Genomic DNA, 20,500 nt, shown 5'->3' with positions numbered 1-20,500 from the left:
ATTAAGACTACATCTTAAATTCAGCAAGAGTTGTGAATGAAACTTGAAAGTATTCACAGTTTCTTCAAGCACTGTCTGCTCATTTGGGGTAGTCACTGTGCAAACAAAAAAATCATGCTTTCCCCATGTATTCTATCCTACCGCAGAACCAATGTCAACATGCACAAGACAAAGTAAATAAATATTAGGGAAGGGATGGGGGCTATCATGAAAACTGATACAAGGAAGAGATCGTCTGCCCTCCCAGTTTTGTTTTCCTTATGGAGAATAGAAAGGAAAGCCACTTGTTCTCCTGCTCAAGTTTACTAGAACACATGTAGTAAATTGCAAGGTACTTAGATATTGTTTGACATTATTCCTTATTTTATTTGTTCTCGCCCATACAGTAGACATTTTTAGATAAACATTAGTTTACTATTGCAAGAACGAAACACTTCATCATGCATTATTATTTCTAACTCTTGAGTTGCTTAGCAAAGGTTGTTCAAATATGCCATCTTTGGAAGAGGTACAAAATACATCTGCTTGAATATACAGCTAACATTTGTTGTAAAATTGTAACAGAGCAGAGTAGGCCTAAACTGTAGCATGTCTCAGTCCATATATTCCATTAAACATACATAGGTTGTTGCATGCATACAGAGTAGATACATCTACTTAGTATTTCAGTGTGATACTAAAATGTTCAAAATATGGTTGTCCCAGAAATGAAAGGAAAAGATTTTCCTGTGTATCTAGCAGTAGGCTCTTTTTACCTATTTCCAAATAGAAAGTTGAGAAAGAAAGGAATCCACAAGTCTTAGTTCCCTAGGTACAGGTAGAAGAGCAGCTCTGTCACATTTAATAGCACCAGTGAAAGATGTCCATATATAAGGTCCACCAAGAACACTTATTCATGGGCTGTAAAAGCTAATTAAGTAGAGATACAAAATGCACTGAGAATCACCTCTGTAATACTTTGACCTAGAAGTTGGTTGCTACTCTTTGGCTTCAATTTTGTGTGCACTATAAGACACGTAAGCACTGCAGAATTCATTTAGCCTCAGTCAATACCTAAAACCATTCAGGAACATTTTCTATCATCGTAAGAATTCTGAGCTCTCCTCACTTTTGCACCCGCCATGTAACAACCACTAAAACAGCACTAGAAACGGATTCTAAAAATACTGAAGTTCTAGACTCACTGTCATTCTAAATTAAATACTTTAAACAAGATATCTGAACTTCTTCACAGAAGTAAGATCCAAATGTCTTATCCTCGTGAGGTTTCTATAATACTCCCCTTCAGTCTTTCTCTTGAAGAAAAATCCAGTTTGTGTGTATTTAAAAGCCTATGCACACTATATATTGTTCTAACATTTTCTTATTTGCCTTGGAGAGCAACTTGTTCTAATTTTAATTATTGCATTATGATCCCAGCCTGATTAAAAACCAGACTTTGTTAGAAGAACTCTAAGAGGTCTGAAAGCTGTATGACCAGTATATTTTTAGTATAAGCTCATCCTACCTGAAAAACTCATAGAAAGTGAATACTGATCACTGAGAGAGTTAGCATATTCAAAGATAATTCTGACTGTTAGGCAGAGAAACATTTTTTTAAAGAGCTATCAATTCTCCCTGGCAGTGATTGCAGCAGTTGAAAGTTATGTTTTCATATCTAGTGTATGGATGAAACCGTCCAATATTCTTCCTTGGGGAAAGGAAAGAGGACGATGAAGACTCAGAAAAAGGAAGTTCTGGAGATGCTTCTGTACAAGTCCCAGGATCCAGCATTCTCAATACCTGCAAGAAAATGACCATTAAGTTATGGTGAAAGTCTTGGAACAGTGCATTTTACATGAAGAGCTTCCTCACTTCTTGCTATTAGCAAACCCTTGCCGATTTCAATAACAGCAGTAAAGGTGGGATGGGGCAGAGGCAGTGGTCTTATCTTCGACACTGCTCTGTGCTGGTGGAGAGGTGCTGTACTTTCAGTAACAGATAAGCCAGTACCAGAGATCAGTGATCGTGACTGGCAGTAGAACTCTATGTATTGCCTTCAAGTCGATTCCGACTTATGGCGACTCTATGCATAGGGTTTTCATAAGGCTGAGAGGCAGTGACTGGCCCAAGGTCACCCAGTGCGCTTCATGGCTATGTGGGGATTTGAACCCTGGTCTCCCAGGTCATAGTCCAACACCTTAACCACTACACCACACTGGCTCTCAAACTAGACACTAGAACTCTAGGCAGCTCTTAACCTCTTCAAATGCTGCAGTTCCTTCTGAATAGGTAGAAGTCCTATGTTCTACTACACGGTGCTGATCGGGGCTAGGACAACTGTTCCATCTTTTGCTGAATAGATAGCCCTCAGCTGGGATTTCTCAAGATTGTGAAAATACATCTTTGTATTCAGAGTATAAGAGAGCTATTTGGGTGAGAGTTAAAGGCTAACATAGCACCTGAGCACCTGTTGCAATTCAATAAAGAACTATGGACTTATATTTCCAGAAGATGAAACAGCACCATCTTATGCTCAAAAGAGGAAATTGTGATGCAGCAACTAAAGGTTTTTACCATTTCAGCCATTTTCTCAGCAGGAGTGTTGCAGCGTTCTGTCGAAGAGACATTTTTTGGACTGTTTGTGCTATCCATATTTCCAAGAAGGTGTGAGGTCACTGCTTTGGCTAGTTTATGATTTACAGTAGCTAGATCTGCTATACTGTGAGGCTGTGCACTAGGATAGTAAGTTTGCTGCCTTCCCCATTGCAGAGAAACCAGCAGCTCCTCCAGCAACCTATATAGGAAATAGAGAAAAGAACTGATTTTGGTGATGGACATTCTGGACACAGTGAGAAGGCTGAGCAGGGTAAGCAGTACTATTGGAAGGCAGGAGCTAATATTCAAGTGCAGCAACTACTAGATACAATCTTGCTACCAATAGTAGCATTATATAGTTTCTGAACAAGGTTTTGGATTGGAAATGTGTGATGTAGGGAGCCTTCACAGTCCTTGTTGAAAGGGGAAGCTATAACAATATAGATTAAAGAGAGTCCCAAGCCAACCTTGGATATTTCCAAAAGTGGCCAATTGAGCGGATAAGAATGTATACGGGGACAAACCTCTCCCTTTGCCTGTATCGTCGTGACCCATGTAAAGTAGGGTAGAAACATATGGGCATACCTGCTACTCCTTTTCAATCCCTCATCTACATGGAGCAGATTTTCATATTTTGAATATTTATTCATAATCAGACATACAAGGGCACATGCTAAGAACACTTAAGCTTACCAGGCTATTTAGTTGCCAGATAATCTGGCAGAATAAACCAGTCTACAGAACACACAACAGTCTAGCATCCCACAAAAACTTTAAAAACTAGTTCTAAAGAGGTAGCCGTGTGTGTTGCAGCAAACAAAATCTTATGGCACCTTAAGGATTACCAGATACGTTGTGACATAAGGTTTCCTGAACAAATATTCTTCAGATTCATGAAGTGTTATCTTCATATATAATTACATACCATCAGAGATAATAGAGAAAATAAGGGCCAAATGGCCATAAAATGCAAGAGATATAGTGTGATAACCACATGAACCTCAAATGTATATAAGTACAGGGACAATTCACAGCAGCAGTAATAGGAAATAATGCAATCCTAGTTTTGCTATGTTAATTAACACCACAGTGGACGAGAGAGGCTTCAATTTAGGCTTAAAATGAATAAAACTTCCTAGTTCAAGCTATGTTAAACCGCTAGTTAAGGTATTTTATGTTGGAGTTTCCCCTTAAAAGTTATTTTGCTGAAGGCAATGTTCAAGTCCACAACAGTATATCCCAAGAGACTGATATGTTCTCTCAGTAGTTTTATTATTGCCAAATTTTATGTCAGTTGTGTCCATTTAGTATTTTGCATAGAGACTGACTAGCAGGAGCAAATATAAGGCGATTGTGTTGCCACCCGTTACTGCTCTTGTGAATAGCCATTGTATTTACCTTGTATATATTTGAGTTTCCACTTCCATTTGGTCCCATTGTTTAAAATTCAATTCTTTTCTCTCTACCACTACATGCATTATTTTTATTTATGAATTTATCAAGTGAGAACAGCACTTCGTGCATCTGATGAAGTGGGCTTTAGTCCATGAAGGTTTGTCTAATTAGATTTATTTATTTGATTTATATCCCACCCTTCCTCCCCATAGGAGCCCAGGGCAGCAAACAAAAGCATTAAAAACACTTTAAACATCATAAAAACAGACTTTAAAATACATTAAAACAAAACATCTTTAAAAACATTTTTAAAAAAGCTTTCAAGGCATCCCTAAAAAAAAGGTTAAAAACATACTGTTTAAAAAATTGGTTTAAAAACATATTAAAAAGCAATTCCAACACAGAAGCAGACTGGGATAAGTTCTCAACTTAAAAGGCTTGTTGAAAGAGGAAGGTCTTCAATAGGTGCCGAAAAGATAACAGAGATGGCGCCTGTCTAATATTTAAGGGGAGGGAATTCCACAGGGTAGGTGCCGCCACACTAAAGGTCCGTTTCCTATGTTGTGTGGAACAGACCTCCTGATAAGATGGTATCTGTAAGAGGCCCTCACCTGTAGAGTGCAGTGATCGACTGGGTATATAAGGGATAAGACAGTCTTTCAGGTATCCTGGTCCCAAGCTGTATAGGGCTTTGTACACTAAGACTAGAACCTTGAACTTGGCCTGGTAGCAAATGGGCAGCCAGTGCAATTCTTTCAGCAGTGGGATGACATGTTGGCGATACCCTACCTCAGTGAGCAGTCTCGCCACCACATTTTGCACCAGCTGCAGCTTCCAGACGAAGCTCAAAGATAGCCCCACATAGAGCACATTACAGTAATCAAGCCTAGAGTTTACCAGTGCATGGACAACAGTGGTCAGGTTATCCCGGTCCAGAAACGGCTGCAGTTGTCTTACCAGCCGAAGCTGGTAAAAGGCACTCCAAGCCACTGAGGTCACCTGGGCCTCCAGCAACAAAGATGGATCCAGGAGCACCCCCATACTACGGACCTGCTCTTTCAGAGGGAGTATGACCCCATCCAAAGCAGGCAACCGACCAATTATCTGAACTCAGGAACCACCAACCCACAGCGCCTCTGTCTTGCTAGGATTCAGACTCAGTTTACTGGCCCTCATCCAGCCCACCACCGAGTCCAGGCAGCAGTCAAGGGCTTGCACGGCCTTTCCCGATTCAGATGTTAGAGAGAAATAGAGTTGGGTATCATCAGTGTACTGCTGACACCTCACCCCAAATCTCCTGATGACTGCTCCCAAAGGCTTCATATAGATGTTAAACAGCATAGGGGACAAGATGGTCCCTGCGCCACCCCACAGCATAACTGCCAGGGGGCTGAAAGACAACCACCCAATGCTATTCTCTGAAAACAATCTTGGAAATAGGATCGGAACCACTGTAAAACAGTGCCTCCAATACCCGTCTCACCAAGTCGACCCAGAAGGATACCATGGTCAATGGTATCAAAAGCTGCCGACAGTTCAAGTAAGAATAACAGGATCACACTCCCCCTTTCCTTCTCCAGATAGAGGTCATCTATCAGGGTGACCAAGGCTGATTCAGTCCCATAACCAGGCCTGAACCCAGACTGGAATGGGTTAAATCTGTTAAGGTGGTAGCAATACTGCTGTTTTTTTTCTTCTAAAGATGAATATGAACGATCCACAAGTGCAAATGGAAATTGGGGCAGGAATTGTTAGAGGTTGGAAACAAAACTCAAATGTTCATACTTCTGTGTAGACATCATTTCTTGGCGAAACTGGTCACGTTCGTTTAACAGATCCTGAATTGCACTTTGTGCATCTCTAGTTTGACGCTGGAGAACTGCTCTGGAGTTAGTCAACTCATCATTCATTACTCTGTAGAAGAAATTATAAATGTTGCTCAGGCACGTAATTCAGCTACTTCCTAATTCACACAGTACATTAACAGATAATTTACTGTTTAAACATGAAGTGTTTACTTACAGGATGCACCCTGAACTGATATAACAACTTAAAATTAAGGAAAAACCAACTTATTGATAAACCTTGAGCCTACGTACACTATGTTGTTATTACGACACTCTTCCCCCAACCACCCTCCAAAAATCTGCCAGGTTGAAAAATTACAACCGTGAATCAGTCACCCTGAGTACTTCATTTGTTACATTGTGATTTAAACCAGTGTCACTCTGGTCAAGGTCAGACACCTTATTCATTACACATTTTTAGCTTTCATATTGTGCATGACCTTTCCAGTCCAGTAAGGTCAAAACAGCAGCAAAACAGAGGGGCAATTTTGGTCAGTTTCTTTTTCAGGAACTCCTGAGCTAGGCACCTAAACTGCTTTTTCAGGAACTCCTGAGCTAGGCACCTAAACTTTGGGGCTGTGGTGGTGCTTCTAACTGAAAAACCCTGTTAGACCTCTAGAGTGGAAAGCTGGTACACAACCTGTCAGGAAAGCAGAATGTGGATCTGCTGCACAGAAACACACTCCCTAATCAATGTCATAATCAAGCCAAAAAGGGGAACAGCTAGGGTCACCAAGCTGGGCTAGGAGCAGCTCTGTTTTGAGGCCACTGGCTATATTGTTTGAAGCTGTACTCTGAAAACAGGGAGTCAATAGTCTTCAGAACAGTAGTCCTCAGTCTACCTCTTCCAACCAGCTTTTACTTCATCAGTGGCATCTGCAACTACACTGCCACACCACCTCCAAGTTCTAGAGATTGTTGTGAATAAGGCAATAAGAGTTTAGACATGCGTTCCTCACCCTCAACTATTTTTTGGATCTTAGCATCTAAGGCTCTATTAATCCTCTCCAAACAACCATCCCATATGCCATATAGAATCATTGCATGTCCTCTAGGGACTTGGGACAGATTTATGTTCAACTCAAGAACTTTCACTCAGGGTTCAGATTAACATCGAAAGAGGACATATGGTCACATCACGGATTGTCTCTACGTTGCCCAGCAAGGAAGCTGGGGTATAAAGCAAAAGCAAAAAAAGAAAAAAAGAAGAAGAAAGAAAAAGGACTGGTTTCTTAATTCAAGACAGCTTTTAAAACGTTGTACTGATGCACAGTACCTGCTTGCTAGGAATTTGCTCCGCCAAACATCACATTGTATAGACATCCGCTCTAACTGTTCAGACAGCTGGGACACATTCCGCCCTAGGGCCTCATTTTCAAGGATCAGTTGATTTTTTTCACGTGCCATGCGTTCAAAGTGATACTGCAAGTCATCCCCAACAGAAGCAACAAGTAACTTCTTCAACTCCCGATTGACCTAAAAGAAGACAAGTATTTAACCGTTGATCATGCATCAACAAGGAATATGATAAAGCTATCCCAGGTTAATATTGGCAGATATCAAGTACGATGCCAGGAGGCCCTCCATTCAAAGTTAGTAGACATTCATAGTAAATATTTATAGAACACATCAAACTGGCTGAGGGGAATAACTTGGATGTTGCCATTCTTGTTAAGTGCTTCTAAAATGGCATATCCAATTAGATGAGCATACTGATCTTGCCTTTAGGAAGCAATGGTAACTTTGAAAGCTGAACGTCTCATTAGGATCATAATTATGTGGAATAATTCAGGTGCTCAAATACACTAGCTACTGATACGATACTTCTGTTTCTCCCTGGAGGACAAATAGCGGGCTGGGATGCGGAGGACTTGCTTCTCTGTCCCCATATGGGTACTATGAACTTTTTAAAATATGGACAATCCTCATCTCGCATCATATCTAGCTTGGACTGAAATGTTGGGTGTGTGAACTACCCGACAGCTGTACTTCTCACATATGTTTTTTCATAGGGGATAGGAGGAAAAGTAAGACTTAATGGACAAGGTGTGCTTAATATCCACTAGCAATACAAGGAAGATGAACAAATATTACTAACTGGTGAAAGATGATAAATCAGTAACTTTTACTCAGTTTAAAGTCTCTCATTTGATGTGCATTACTTCATTGCTTCCATTCAAAATTACTATGATAGAACTGTTAAAACCGTTATCCCATCCACTATCACTTTCTTATGATTAATATGGCCACAACAATCCTAGTTATACATTTAGGAGCAATTTATATGCTATTGTCAGCTTACACACTGTCCAAGAACCCTTACCTGTGTAAGAAATCCACACAACTAATATGTTTAAACAATTCTTAACCACTGCACCAACTCATATGCATGCAGCACTTACATTCCAGCACATACAGAGCTGCTACTTACCTATGGACTAGTCTAGTGCCTGGACTAAGGATCTTTTAAACAAGACAATGGGTGTGTATCCATATATGAATATGGACTTTTTAATGATGCTAGAGATTTTGTTAGTGTCACATCTTGATCAACTCTTTATATTACTCATGTTTCATGGCATAGTATAACCCCAGTGACTTAGGCTACAATCCTAAATGCACTTACTGGGAGGTAACTCCCATTAAACACAATTGAACTTACTTCTGAGTAAGCCTGCATAAAATTGTGCTATTAAGGAAGGAAGAAACTACATAAATTACTGAATGGGGTTTCCTGCATCTTCTCCTAAAGCATATGGCCCCTGTTTTCAAGGTATAGTAGGTGTCCAGTTATAAAACACTTTTTTGTCACTGTTATGATTGATACTCCCCAGAAAGCAGTATGGATAATTGCCAGTTACTTATAGTGCAATTACCTGCTGTGAGCTCATGGTAGCTCTTTGAAGAAAAAAGTATAATGGATGAAATCCACTTCTTCGTCTCTTACCTCTGTTTGTACATGGAGCTGATTGGAAAGGCCTTCCTTATCCTGTAGCAATCTTCTTTCTGAGTTCTTGAGCGTTGCTATTTCACTTTTTAGCTCTGATAGCTCTTTTTTAGTATCTGAAGTTCCATCTGACAGAGTGAGGCTCTCTCTTTGGTGTCCTACAGACTTGGATGCCTTTGCATTTTTTGTAGGAATGACATGCTTTATAGCGTCTTTGGGAACCAGTATTCGTACAGCTTCGATTGCCACAGCCTTATCTCCGCATATCTTTCCAAGTTGAAGAACCCCAGGGCTTAATGAAGGAAGAGCTTTCTTGTGTGGGCTTCGATGGGTGTGACTGGCAGAGGTCTGGATTACTTCAACAGATTTGGGTGGCTGCTCCATTTCCATGCCATCACCAGGCCCACGGATAGGTGAGGTGGCATATTCAGCTGAAGGTTGGAGACAAAAAGGAGAAAAGTTAACACACAAAAAGATATTTCAGTGAGAAAAGTAGTTGTCATTGGGTTGCCTTCAAAAGATTCTCTTCCTCCACTGTGTTCCTCTCTAAAACAAAAAGCTACACAAATCTGAAAGGGCTAAGGTTTCATACTGAATTCTACACTGTTAGCCAATTAAAAATTCAAAATGCAGAAGTAGACATAATACCAATGGTTTGCTAAAAAATTATAAAAATAGGCATATGCTTAAACCTAAATGACTAAAAAAGCTGGTATATGGTGGAATTATCCAGTTACACAGAGGTTTAGGTTGCAAAGGAGGAGTATTTAAGAACAGGACTGGAAATCCCATCAGATCATAAAATTATTCTATCGGTATTTGCAAGGAAGAGGATCAAACTGGAATGTTTAATTGATCTATTGTTTACTGATGGCAGCAAAAATATTGGCAATTTAATACTTGGAAAAAGCAGAAACAATTATATTACTGGATTATGAAAAGGAAGAGGAAATATAGAAATAGCTTAGATAATCTATTTCGTTAAAGATCCTAGATTATCTAGAATGAACTGGGTTAATTTTATGAACTATTAAATAAATTTTAAATAGGTTACATAGGATATAAAAATAGATAGTCTAAAGCAGATTAACGATCACTCCAATAGTGTGATAAAATATAGTGAATTGATTTTATTGATTTAATGATTGAACAACTGTTCCAAAAGATAGTTTGTATATTTTTGATACATTTCCCAGTAAAAAATTAAATAAAGAACCTAAATGACTACATCTTGCAGATTACCCAACATTTAGCCTCCCTCGATAAAACTACTTCTTGGTCTAACAGATATCTACAAGGATGTAACAACAAATCCTCCCCTTTACAAATAAATGCAGAATGTATTGTTCAGTGCTGCATTTGTTTCTGAAGAAGCAACACTTACCGTTTTCTGTATTCTCTAGTGTTGTCATCTTGTTTGATGGGGCTTTGTGCACGTGAGAAACACTAAGCTTTAAAAAAGAAAAACACATTTAAAAAAAGTTGCATGTTTCAGCTGCTAATTCTCTTGAAAAATGTGCAAAACCAACAGGGTATATCCTTTATCTTGCCACATTGCCCCTGAAGTAAGTGAGATCCTCACAGGCAAGCAGTTTCCCACACACAACTGATGAGGGTGCAGATGTATACCACATAAGTTTTAATCCAGGATATATTCCCCTTCCCAAATTTAGGAGCTGATTGAGTTTTTAAATTGTTTTTTATACTGCATTTCTAAAAATGTATTCAAAGCAGTTTACTAAAAAAATCACTGAACACCCTGCAGTGCAACAAAAGCAAATTAAACAAAAGTTATTAAGAACACAAGGAAGAAATAATTTATTCTATTGGATTACATTTCAGATACACTGTACCTGTGGTTATTTGGGTTGTATCCAACATAGCACTAAGTAAGCATCATGTCAGTACAAGGATTTCCACTTGCGCAATAGGTCTTTCTTCCCTCTTCCCCCTGTGAGCTTCCTAAATCTGTTCTGGGGTCCCTCCAAGCCTCTGGAGTAGATTTAGGGAGGGGAAAAGTCCCATTGCACAAACAGAAATCCTAGTACTAACAGGACACTTATTTATTAAATTTGTATCCCAGGCTTTCTCCCAGAAGGAGCCCAGGGTGGCAATGCTGGACACAACCCATAGTTGTAGTGGCTTATAATATGAAATATTGTTCAACTCAAAAGCCATGAAATGTTTTTTTTTATTTCTCCAGAAATACAAGCTCCATGCAAGCAGCAATGCCCCAAACCTCCAGAGTTAAGATGCTGGGTAGCCAAAATATGAAGAGTAGTCAAAATGAGAACATTATTTGAATATGTGCACTTGAAAAATAGCAAGAATCAGACAGATGTTTCAGCAGACATACACCCCTTTACTGAATTCATGAAGGTTAAGTGCAATTTGAACTTCCATCTTTATATCTTTTTTATAGCTAATTTATCTGCATTTGACGTGCATTTGTTGTTATATTTGTATTTTGTTGTTACAACAAAGAAGGTACACCATATAAACAGCTTAGAATTACATAAACAAATAAAAGTAAACACCTTTTCAGCTATGAAAACAAAAGTCTTGGAGAAGAAAAATGGTCTTTACATAATAGCTAACTGATAAAAGAATTGGCACAGCTGAACTTGTTTGGAAAGGGCATTCTGTTTAATTTATTGTTAGGTTGGTTTTTAATGGTAAGATTTACATTTTTATTGGAAGGCACACTGAATTAGATTTCATCAGAGAAATGTGGGCTATAAATGTCCACCTAAAATAAGAATACAAATAACTGAATTCCACAACCAGGGTACTGTCACTGAAGAGTTCCTCTTTCCAGTTGCCACCTGCCTCATTTCTGAAGGTGATGGCACTCACATGAAGCCATCCAATGCAGATCTTAGGCAGGATCACATGGGAGAAGGAAGTCTTTCACAGTCCCAAGCAGTTTAAGGCTTTAAAGGTGAAAACCAGAACCTTGAGTTGTAACCAGAGACACAGTGGAAGCCAATGAAGCTTTTTTAAAAGCAACAATAAAACCCCCACAAGTGTAATAGACTATTAATTGGGATGTGCCAATCAGATTGCCATGTTCTGAACCAGCTGAAATTTCTGAAGAGACTTCAGCAGCAGCCCCACGTACAACACACTGCAGTAATCCAACCTAGACATTACAAAAGCATAACTAACTGTAGGAAGGTTATCTCTATCTAGGAGGGGCCACAGTCTAAGCTTGTGAAAGGTCTTTCATGCCATGGAAGTTATTTAGGGGTCTAACAGAGTCGAACAACAACAGCCTCAAACACTGAACCTGAAGGGGAAGCGTGATTCCATTCAGAGTAAGCTGGATACCACCTCCCAAGAATATTAAACCATCAACAGTACTTCTGTCTTGTCTGGAAGCTCGATTGAGCTTCAATTTATTGGCCCTCATCCCAGCCATTACTGATGCCAGGTTCTGGTTCAAAACATTCACTGGTTTGCCCGACCGTGATGAGATGAAACAGAGATGGGCATCATCGACATACTGATGGCACCTCACTCCAAGTTTCCAAACAGTATTTGGGATAGCACAGACACTTATGAAATACCATGGTACAAAACCACTGCTATCAAGCATAATCTTCTGGAATCTACTTGCTAGGTAAGAACAGAACCACTGAAGAATACTGCCCCCACCCTGAACAGGCATTCCAGAAGGACATCGTTGTTCATAGTACTCAAGGCCACAGAGAGATCCAGAATAAACAATATGGTTATAATTCCAGTTTCTCTCCTTCAGAAAGAGAAAGTCCTGAGTAGTTTCAGTGCCAACTGGATCGAGATGCTTCAGATATGTCTCCTCAAAATATCTGAAGTCAAACAGACGTAATGTTTGAGCACCCTGCTCAAAAAAGAAAGGTTTGCAACTGGACAAGAGCTGATGCTATCATCTGCATCCAGGGAGAGTTTCTTAGGGCGTGATCTCATGACTACTTTGTTCAAGTGGGACGACTCTTATTCCTACTCCTATAGCTACAAATCCCTTATACGTAAGCTGCCTTATACCACGTCAGATCATCAGCCTATATAGCCAGGAGTGTAGCTAAGACATGGGGCACAGAACTATGTCACAAATTTTAATGCCACTGCATATTCTAATTTATATATACGGATGCAAATTTAGGCCACCTTTCAGAGGAACTTTGCCCTGTAAACAAAGCATTTTTTAAAAAAAACGTTTAAAGGGGTAGGGGAGAGAAGCAGCAGGAGATCTGGGGCCCAGTGCAAAAAATTTTGGGCTTTGTCTTCTAGATGATCCCCTGTCATCCCTGTACCCTACATACAGCTCACTATTATCACTCACTGGAAGTGGATCTCCAGGTTTTCAGCCAGGGCCAGCATAGTTGCAAAAGGTAAACAACCCATTTAGTTGGGTGAAAAGCAAAAGAGAGACAAAGAAGTTATTTTCATATATCCCTGTATCAGCTCCAGACTGGTTTGACATCAGAGATTTGTGAGATACAAAAACTGAAGAACACAGGGAGACTATTAGTTTGAAATAGGAAGTTGACTAAGGTTGTAACCCTCTAATTCCAACTGCAGTGAGTGAGGCTTAATCTGAATAATGTTCAGAATCAGGCTAACCAAGTTACTCCTTGTTTTTCCAGAATTTAGTTTCACCCACAACTTTACCATCCTCACCTCATAATAGCCCATATTTTCATATTTCACCCACCAGGAAAATGACCCTTGTTGCCTGGAGACTTAGACTTTAAGCCTTGTTAACAACTGACAAATTCAAACAACCAGAAACAAATACAGAAACTAAGCTGTAGTTTCTATAGGAAACAGAAGGTGATTAACCTACAAAGAGGGAAGAGAATGATCCTTTTACCATAAGGTGTGACCTCCACCACAAATTATGTTGAACGTATCAGATTTTTGCTTTATATGGTAGCCCCTTCAGCCCCTTCTTACCCTGAGGTACACTCCTATGCACATTTACCTGGGAGGTGGCCTCACTGAATTCACTGCTACTTACTACTCAGTAAATAGATCAGACTACCTAATAGGGGTGGACAGGCATCAGTCTTGCAGGATCTACTTTGTTTTTTATTAGAACCCTGAGAGTCACCATCTGGACCCAGGTGAAACAGACATGCATGCATTCATTTATTTGGATAGATAGATAGAAATCTGACCCAATGCAGTGGCAAATTCAGAAGTGCAGGTTCCCTTCATGATAGACACACCATGCCACTTCATAGCTACTCCCCCTTCTAAGTTTCTACAATACAGTAGGGCCCCGCTTACAGGCGTTCTGTTTTGCGGCGTTCCGCTCATGCAGCGGCTTTCAATTCGGGGAAATTCCCCGTTTTAAAGCCGATTTTGCACTTTTACGGCGTTTTGTGACATTTTCACGTCATTTTCGCGTGACACAGCCCATTATAGTCTATGGGTTCCGCTTTATGGCAATTTCCACTTTACGGCAGGGGCCTGGTCCCTAACCCGCCGTATTAGCGGGGCCCTACTGTAAAATGAGCTTTTAGCCTCTTACTTTCTTTGGAGTATTTTCCCTTAGTAATGCATTGCAACAATCAATGCAGATCTTCATATGTTGCCTTTCATCTAGCTGTACTATTTTCTCTGCATGTATGTGGGCAAATGCATTAAGATACATTAAGGTAAGGAGCTTCCTTTGCTGAGTTTCCCATCTTTGTTGCCATACTAAGACTTGCCTCCTTTCACTCTGACTGGCTCCAACCGGCAGGAAAGGCAACTGAAGAAATAGGGACCTTGCTGGGACCCTACTCCCAAACAAGTAAGACCCCTGGGACCCTGGTCAACTACTATACCCCTGCCCATGAATCTGAGTACCAGAACTGATGTAAACTCACAATATTTCCATACAGAAATCTACTCCTAGTTATGTTTTCTCCCACCCCCCGCAGTTTGGCATTTGTTGTTGTTGTTGCATTGTTAAACAGCTGGGAGCCAGAAATCCTTGCCTCTTTTCTTCAGTTCACCCAGAAGTCTGCTAGTAGATCCAGTCTACCGTCTGCCAGTCCCTGCTATGTAACATACAGTGGCACAGTACTACACCCAAGGAGAAAAACGATTTTTACAATCCGAGCCTAACTATGCGAAAGTCCCACAGGCTACTTTCAATGGGATCCGCTTGTCAGTAAGGACGACTTTAGAAACACAGCAAGTTACTTCGTACAAGGCAGCTCAACCTGTGAACCTCCAGCCTTTCCCTCCAGAAAACATTTCCCCCAACTCACCAACGGATCGTATTACTCCCTTCGTACGAGCTACTTCTTATTCGCCCCTCTTACTCTCATCATCTCCTTCGTTCTTCCGCCTTCTCTAAGTAACTTCCGATCTAGTGGCTTCAGTGTATAGAGATATACCTTGTGGACTCGCAAACAGAGATTAACTTCTGGAATGAGTTTCAACTTTGTTTTCCCTGAGGCGCGAGAGATACCAAATCAATTGAGAAGGGCGGATTTAGTGTACCTGTGACTGAGTGGCATTGCCCTCCCCCCACTCCAATAAAAGATGCTAGCAAAGACAGGAGTTTGTGCCCTTTCTAACTCAGGTCTAATTTCATGTGGAAAATGTGATTTGCATTTTTTTTTAAAAAAAGTGCCAAGTCGGGAGCACATGGTCTCTGTACTGGAGTCCGGCAAGGAGACGGCAGTGTAAGTAGATCAACCTCTGCATGGGGATTTTTGGCTGGGCAGGGAAACCAGCCTCAGCTCCTGGGCTGGCATCAAGGGTGGGCTGGCATGCTCAGGCATGTGCCAAGGGACCACTCCCCAGCAAGGGGCCACTGGCAGGCCCAGCCCAAGAAATTTTGCTGCCTGAGGCAAAGGACAAGATGGGCACCCCACTTGACTCTTAACACTGGTAGTGAGATAGCATCCTCCACCTTCAATGCACCTGAGTGCAACAAGCCTGTTTAGAGAGTGGATTTATATTGCAGGTGTGTGGCACATACAGCTGTGATCTCCAACAGGGCTCAGGAGGAAGGGTGGGTGGGTTTGCTGTTGCCTGGAGCTATTGCCTCATTCTGCCTAATGGTTGGACTGGCCCTGGCCCTGCTGCAATGAGGAGGGAGACTCAGTGAGGAAGGCCTGCCAAAACCTAAAGTTGACACTGCCCAGTCCCATCTCATACCTGTAATATTATCAGTTAATATACTGGAGAGCAATTATAAGCCACTCCTTCAGCCACACCTCACTATCTCAAATATGGGGATCATAATGAAGAATTGTATTTACAATGGCAGTGGGTAATTTAAAACAAACAAAAGATTTTAGAATCTTCCTGAAATAATATTTTTAACATGGAATAAGGCAGGGACTCCTGTATTTACCCCTAAAATTTGATAAATTTTTCTATTTCCTATGGGCAGCCAGGGCATTTTTAAAGGAATTGTTATTGGGTGTCTATTTTTTCATTCAAATGGCTTGCATATGGAAGCCTCTCCACTATGTACAAGACCTAACATTTGGATTGAAGCAAAAGTGGTTAAAAGGGGGGGGAGTGAACAGGGCCTTGCAAATGGATTTACACAAGCTACTAGCCTAGCAAAATTCTTACTAGCCTGCCTCCAGTAAATATATGAATTAAAAAAAATTAAAAACTGCAGTTTATGATCTATGCCTTGCTATAGCAGAATTCTTACCAAAAAAAGAACAGATACAGAATCAGACATCTCAGTGTACAGGCAGGGAGAGAGATATTGTTAATATGTTTTTCAAAAAGACTACTGGTGTGTAATAACCCTAATAATTACTGTGTAATGTGTCCCTATGGTCTACTGTTCCATTCAGTTTCACTAAAATTTCATACCTCTAGTTAGTGTTTGAGTGGCTTCCAATCTAAATTAGTGTTCTTATTTCATTGATTAAATTTTATGTGTTCTCTTGTCCCCAGTGGGTATCCAAAAGCTAAAAATTGAGTGTCCATTTGGACACACAATTATTACTTAAAAATGCCTTGTGGGCAGCTGTCACTTGCGTCTGGAGGACAGGTAGCCTGGGCAAAAAAACTTCAAAAGGAATTATGAGATATCATCTCGAGAACAGTAGGTGTTTCTTGCTCTAACCTTTTGTATCTCTAAGTTTCCGTCCAATTTCATAGTAATGACGTCCCTCTGGCCTACGTTCTCGCTCGCTCGCACTTCCCCGTCGCTACCGGCATTTCCTGTCTCACGTTTTAGAAACGAGTATAGACTGGTTCTTTCCACCGTCAAGGCCTAGAGCGACGCCACTCTGAGCCAATAGTAAATCACTGGCAATGGTGGCTGTCCAGTTTTACCGGATGTTTAGGCTGTGAGTCACTCAAAGGTTTTTTCCCTCCCGTCCTATGCGCACGAAGAGGGGGCGTGGCTTCGGTTGCTAAGTAGCGGCTTGGTGGCCGGCGGGTATAGCTGGTCGGTTTCACGGGTGCTTGGCTGAGATAGAGCGCGATCTGGACCATGGTGAGTAGGCAGGCGGCCGAACAATAAAAGGGCCGGGGGACGACAGCGGTGGCTCAGCATCCCTAATGCCAGAGCACGAAGAGTCCCGCCTTAGTATAGGATATGTGGGGAAGGGAGAGAAAGCCCCCTTCCTGAGTGAAGGCCCTTCGCCATTGCCTTTCTGGGACTCAAGCTGAAAAGTAATGCCTCTGCAGCGACTCCTACAAACGGGAAGGAGGCTAGAGAGGAGATAGCGGTCGATATTTCCTCAATGGGGTGTGTGTGTGAGAGAGATAGTTATTTATTATATTTATATCCTGCCTTGTTTCCAAGGAACTCAAGGTGGCCTATGTTGTGCTGTTTGCCACCCTGAGCTCCTTTTGGAGGAAGGGTGGGATAAAAATTTTAATAAATAATGATAACAACAAAAATACATGATTCTTCTCCCTGTTTATCCTCACAACAACCCTGTGAGGTAGGTTAGGCTGAAAAAGACTGACGAGCCCAAAGCTGCTCAGTGCAGCTCATTGCTGAGTGTTGATCTGTCCTTGGCTCTTCTTAGCCCTAGTCTGATGTTCTAACCATGACACCACAGATGGGGAACCTGTGGTCCTTCTGAATGCTATTGGACTCCAACTCAACATGTTCAGCCTACTCTGATCAGGGGGAATGGGAGGTGTAGTCCAACAACATCTGGACAGCCACAAGTTCTCCATCTCTGCACTACACCACATTGGTTCTCCTGGTGGTCTCCTGATAGGTGATACACACTCTCCAGATTTTGGAAGGGGGTAACCGTTCGTCATGAAGAAATGTGACAGCCTTAAAGCTGTAGGGTGGTAGAATGGAGATGGCAAAATACAGTGGTGTGAACAGGGATAAGCACAGAGCCAAAAGTCAGCAATTTGTGAACAAAGAGAGATTAAAGCAGAAAACTTTCTAGCTGAAGTTAGCTGGGATCCATCCATCCATGCATATACCCCAGCAGGAGATCCCTATGTTGGTCTTTGGGGATTTGCTGACTGCTGAATGAATATTTACATCCACTCTGTTCTGCCAGTATATTTGTAAATAACTAAATATGACAAGGCTACTATAACCTTCAAAGGAAATTAAACTCTGTAACAGTCTCCCTAGAACTTCATACCATTTGGAAATATGGGGTGCATAACCATACTGTACAGCTGGTATAGCACAGTGGGGAGGAGAGCCTGGCTGGGAGTCCAGAGTCTGTGAGTTCAAATCCCCGCTTGTGTCTCCTGGGTGTCAAGGGCCAGCTAAAGATCACCCCACAGTGAGTGGCTCAGGGGTTACGTGCCCTGCCACCTGTGCAGCCGTGGGCAAGCTGCATAGTCCCAAGGAGCCCAGATGCCCCCCAGCTGGCAGTTGTGGACAAGGAAGGGGCTGGCTTGTGCAGCTGTGGCAAGCTGAGCAGGCCCTAGCCAGCTGGGGAGGACTAGCCTCAGAGGCAATGGTAAACCCCCTCTGAATACCGCTTACCATGAAAGCCTTATTCATAGGGTAGCCATAAGTCAGGATTGAATTGAAGGCAGTCCATTTCCATTTCAACCATACTGTAAAATTATATTGTCGTAAGTGACCTCAAAGGTTGTTTGTTTCAGCAGTCTTCAGCCTTTTCAGACCAGACCCACCTTTAACTCAAACATGCATTTGTGGACCCATTTCTTAATTTTTTATATATCTGTATGGTGGTAGCGTTACTGTGACCATCTTAGATCAAGCTGCTGATAGTGGATTGTGACCTACCAGTCAAAGACTAGTGACCTAGTCAAGCCCCCTGATGAAATCAGCTACTATAGCATCATTGGTAGGTGTCATCTAGTCTCTGCTTAAAGAACTCTGAAGGAGAGTCAACCACCATTTGAGGCAGTCTGTTACATTATGGGCAGCTCATACTGTTGGGAAGTTCTTTCCAATCTTTAGCCTAAATCCTGTTTCTTGCAATTCGAACCATTGGTTTGGGTCCTGTGGCAATGTCTGTATATCTGTCCGAGTATTTTATATAGCACTTTACATATTATTAATGTTAATGATAATACTAGAATAAAATAATTTAACTTCCATATGAGAGATTAAAACAAACAAGATATTTAGCAAGACAGCATAATTTAGCAAGACAGCATAATTTAGCAAGACTGCAGTTTCTGGCTAATACCATCAGCAGGTGTTTATTTACTTCTATTTGTATTTGTTAATTACCTCATAAAATATTTTTTTCTAGATGATGTACAATAAATTAATATTTCCTACTTCTAGTAATCCTAAAAGTATTTTCATGCAAGTAAATGCCATCTCTTGGCTTTGAAATAAAGAGGCTTTGAATCTGGTGGTGAATCTCCTTCAGTTAATTAAAAGTCTCTTAGGCATACTTGTATAGGATACTTCTACTGTACTTGGTAGAGTTTAGATTTGAGAAAGACACATAAGATCACACTGCACAAAACATAGTTTCCTATTGCTCCCAATACCTTTTACTCCTTCCTTTAGATCACCTTGCATGCCATTGCCTGTACCGGGAATAATCTACTCTCCCCATTTCTCAAGTCAACATCCTTTTCTACTTTAAAATCTCTTCTGAAAACCTACTTTTTTCACAAAATCCTTATTTGGCTCACTAGTGATAAAGATTTACCCTTCCTGCCCTTTTTCTGATAGGTCTTCATCCAACTTTTTCCTTTATATTTTACCTGCATTTTACTTAGAAACTTCTAAACATTTTTCTTGGCACTATAGCAGCACCAGTTAAAATTCTGAATCAGTGGCTCTGTAATCCATTCTCACATATTGGAAGGGGAGGGGAGATCAGCCTTTTTGGTATGATGTAGTAGTTTGAGTAGGGGTGGCAAACCTTTGGCCTAGGGGCCTTATTAGGCCCACCAGGCTTCCCCATTTGGCCCACAAGGCATTTTTGAGCAAGCCACACCCAGCTGCCCTACACCCGATATGTATGATATCAAGGGGGGGGGACAGGTAAAGGTGGGGCTTGGACAAAGGTGCTTTTTTGTTGGCACTTAGGGAGCACAGCACACACTTTATTTCCTGTGCAGTTTGATTTAAAACTATGTGGACAAAATCGGGTGTGCTGATATCATCATGACATCAGATTTGGCCTATGGGTGTGTGTGCAGATAAGGATTTGGCCTACTAGCCACATCCAGGGAGTTCAAATCCCCACTGGGCCATGAAGCTTACTAGGTGACCTTGGGCCAGTCATAGTCTCTTAGTCTAACCTATCTCACAGGGTGGCTGTGAGGATAAAATTAGGAGGAGTACCATGTACAC

The 20,500-nt window shown here is 41.2% G+C and overlaps 2 protein-coding genes across 7 annotated transcripts in view; one reads left to right on the top strand and one right to left on the bottom strand.

Annotated features, from left to right (window-relative positions):
* Positions 1-342: 342 nt before the first annotated feature.
* On the bottom strand, positions 343-16,945 carry BLZF1 (basic leucine zipper nuclear factor 1). Of its 2 annotated transcripts, none has more exons than XM_061628285.1 (7): positions 16,844-16,945; positions 10,151-10,217; positions 8,767-9,197; positions 7,096-7,295; positions 5,758-5,886; positions 2,557-2,776; positions 343-1,782 (listed from the first exon to the last, which is right to left on the bottom strand). In XM_061628285.1, exons 1-7 carry the CDS (start codon positions 16,874-16,876, stop codon positions 1,597-1,599), a joined length of 1,266 nt encoding a protein of 421 aa, XP_061484269.1. In that variant the 5' UTR covers positions 16,877-16,945; the 3' UTR covers positions 343-1,596. The 2 variants fall into 2 exon arrangements, with proteins under 2 accessions (XP_061484269.1, XP_061484270.1); XM_061628286.1 differs by lacking the exon at positions 16,844-16,945 and adding an exon at positions 15,012-15,186.
* Positions 15,279-20,500, top strand: part of NME7 (NME/NM23 family member 7) — a 139,108-nt gene continuing 133,886 nt past the window's right edge. For 2 of the 5 annotated variants that reach the window (XM_061628290.1, XM_061628291.1), the window contains exon 1: positions 16,921-17,218. Coding sequence is in view for 1 of the 5 variants with exons in the window: in XM_061628288.1 (XP_061484272.1) it covers positions 17,216-17,218 (3 nt within the window). In the remaining 4 variants the exon portion in view is untranslated. Of the gene's footprint in view, positions 15,432-16,920; positions 17,219-20,500 lie in introns of those variants that run through there. The other 3 variants (XM_061628288.1, XM_061628287.1, XM_061628292.1) reach the window with 2 other exon arrangements.

Source organism: Rhineura floridana, chromosome 5 (genome assembly GCF_030035675.1).
Source record: "Rhineura floridana isolate rRhiFlo1 chromosome 5, rRhiFlo1.hap2, whole genome shotgun sequence".
In the NCBI taxonomy this organism is placed as follows: Eukaryota; Metazoa; Chordata; class Lepidosauria; order Squamata; family Rhineuridae; genus Rhineura; species Rhineura floridana.
This window is presented reverse-complemented; position numbering and strand designations above follow the sequence as displayed.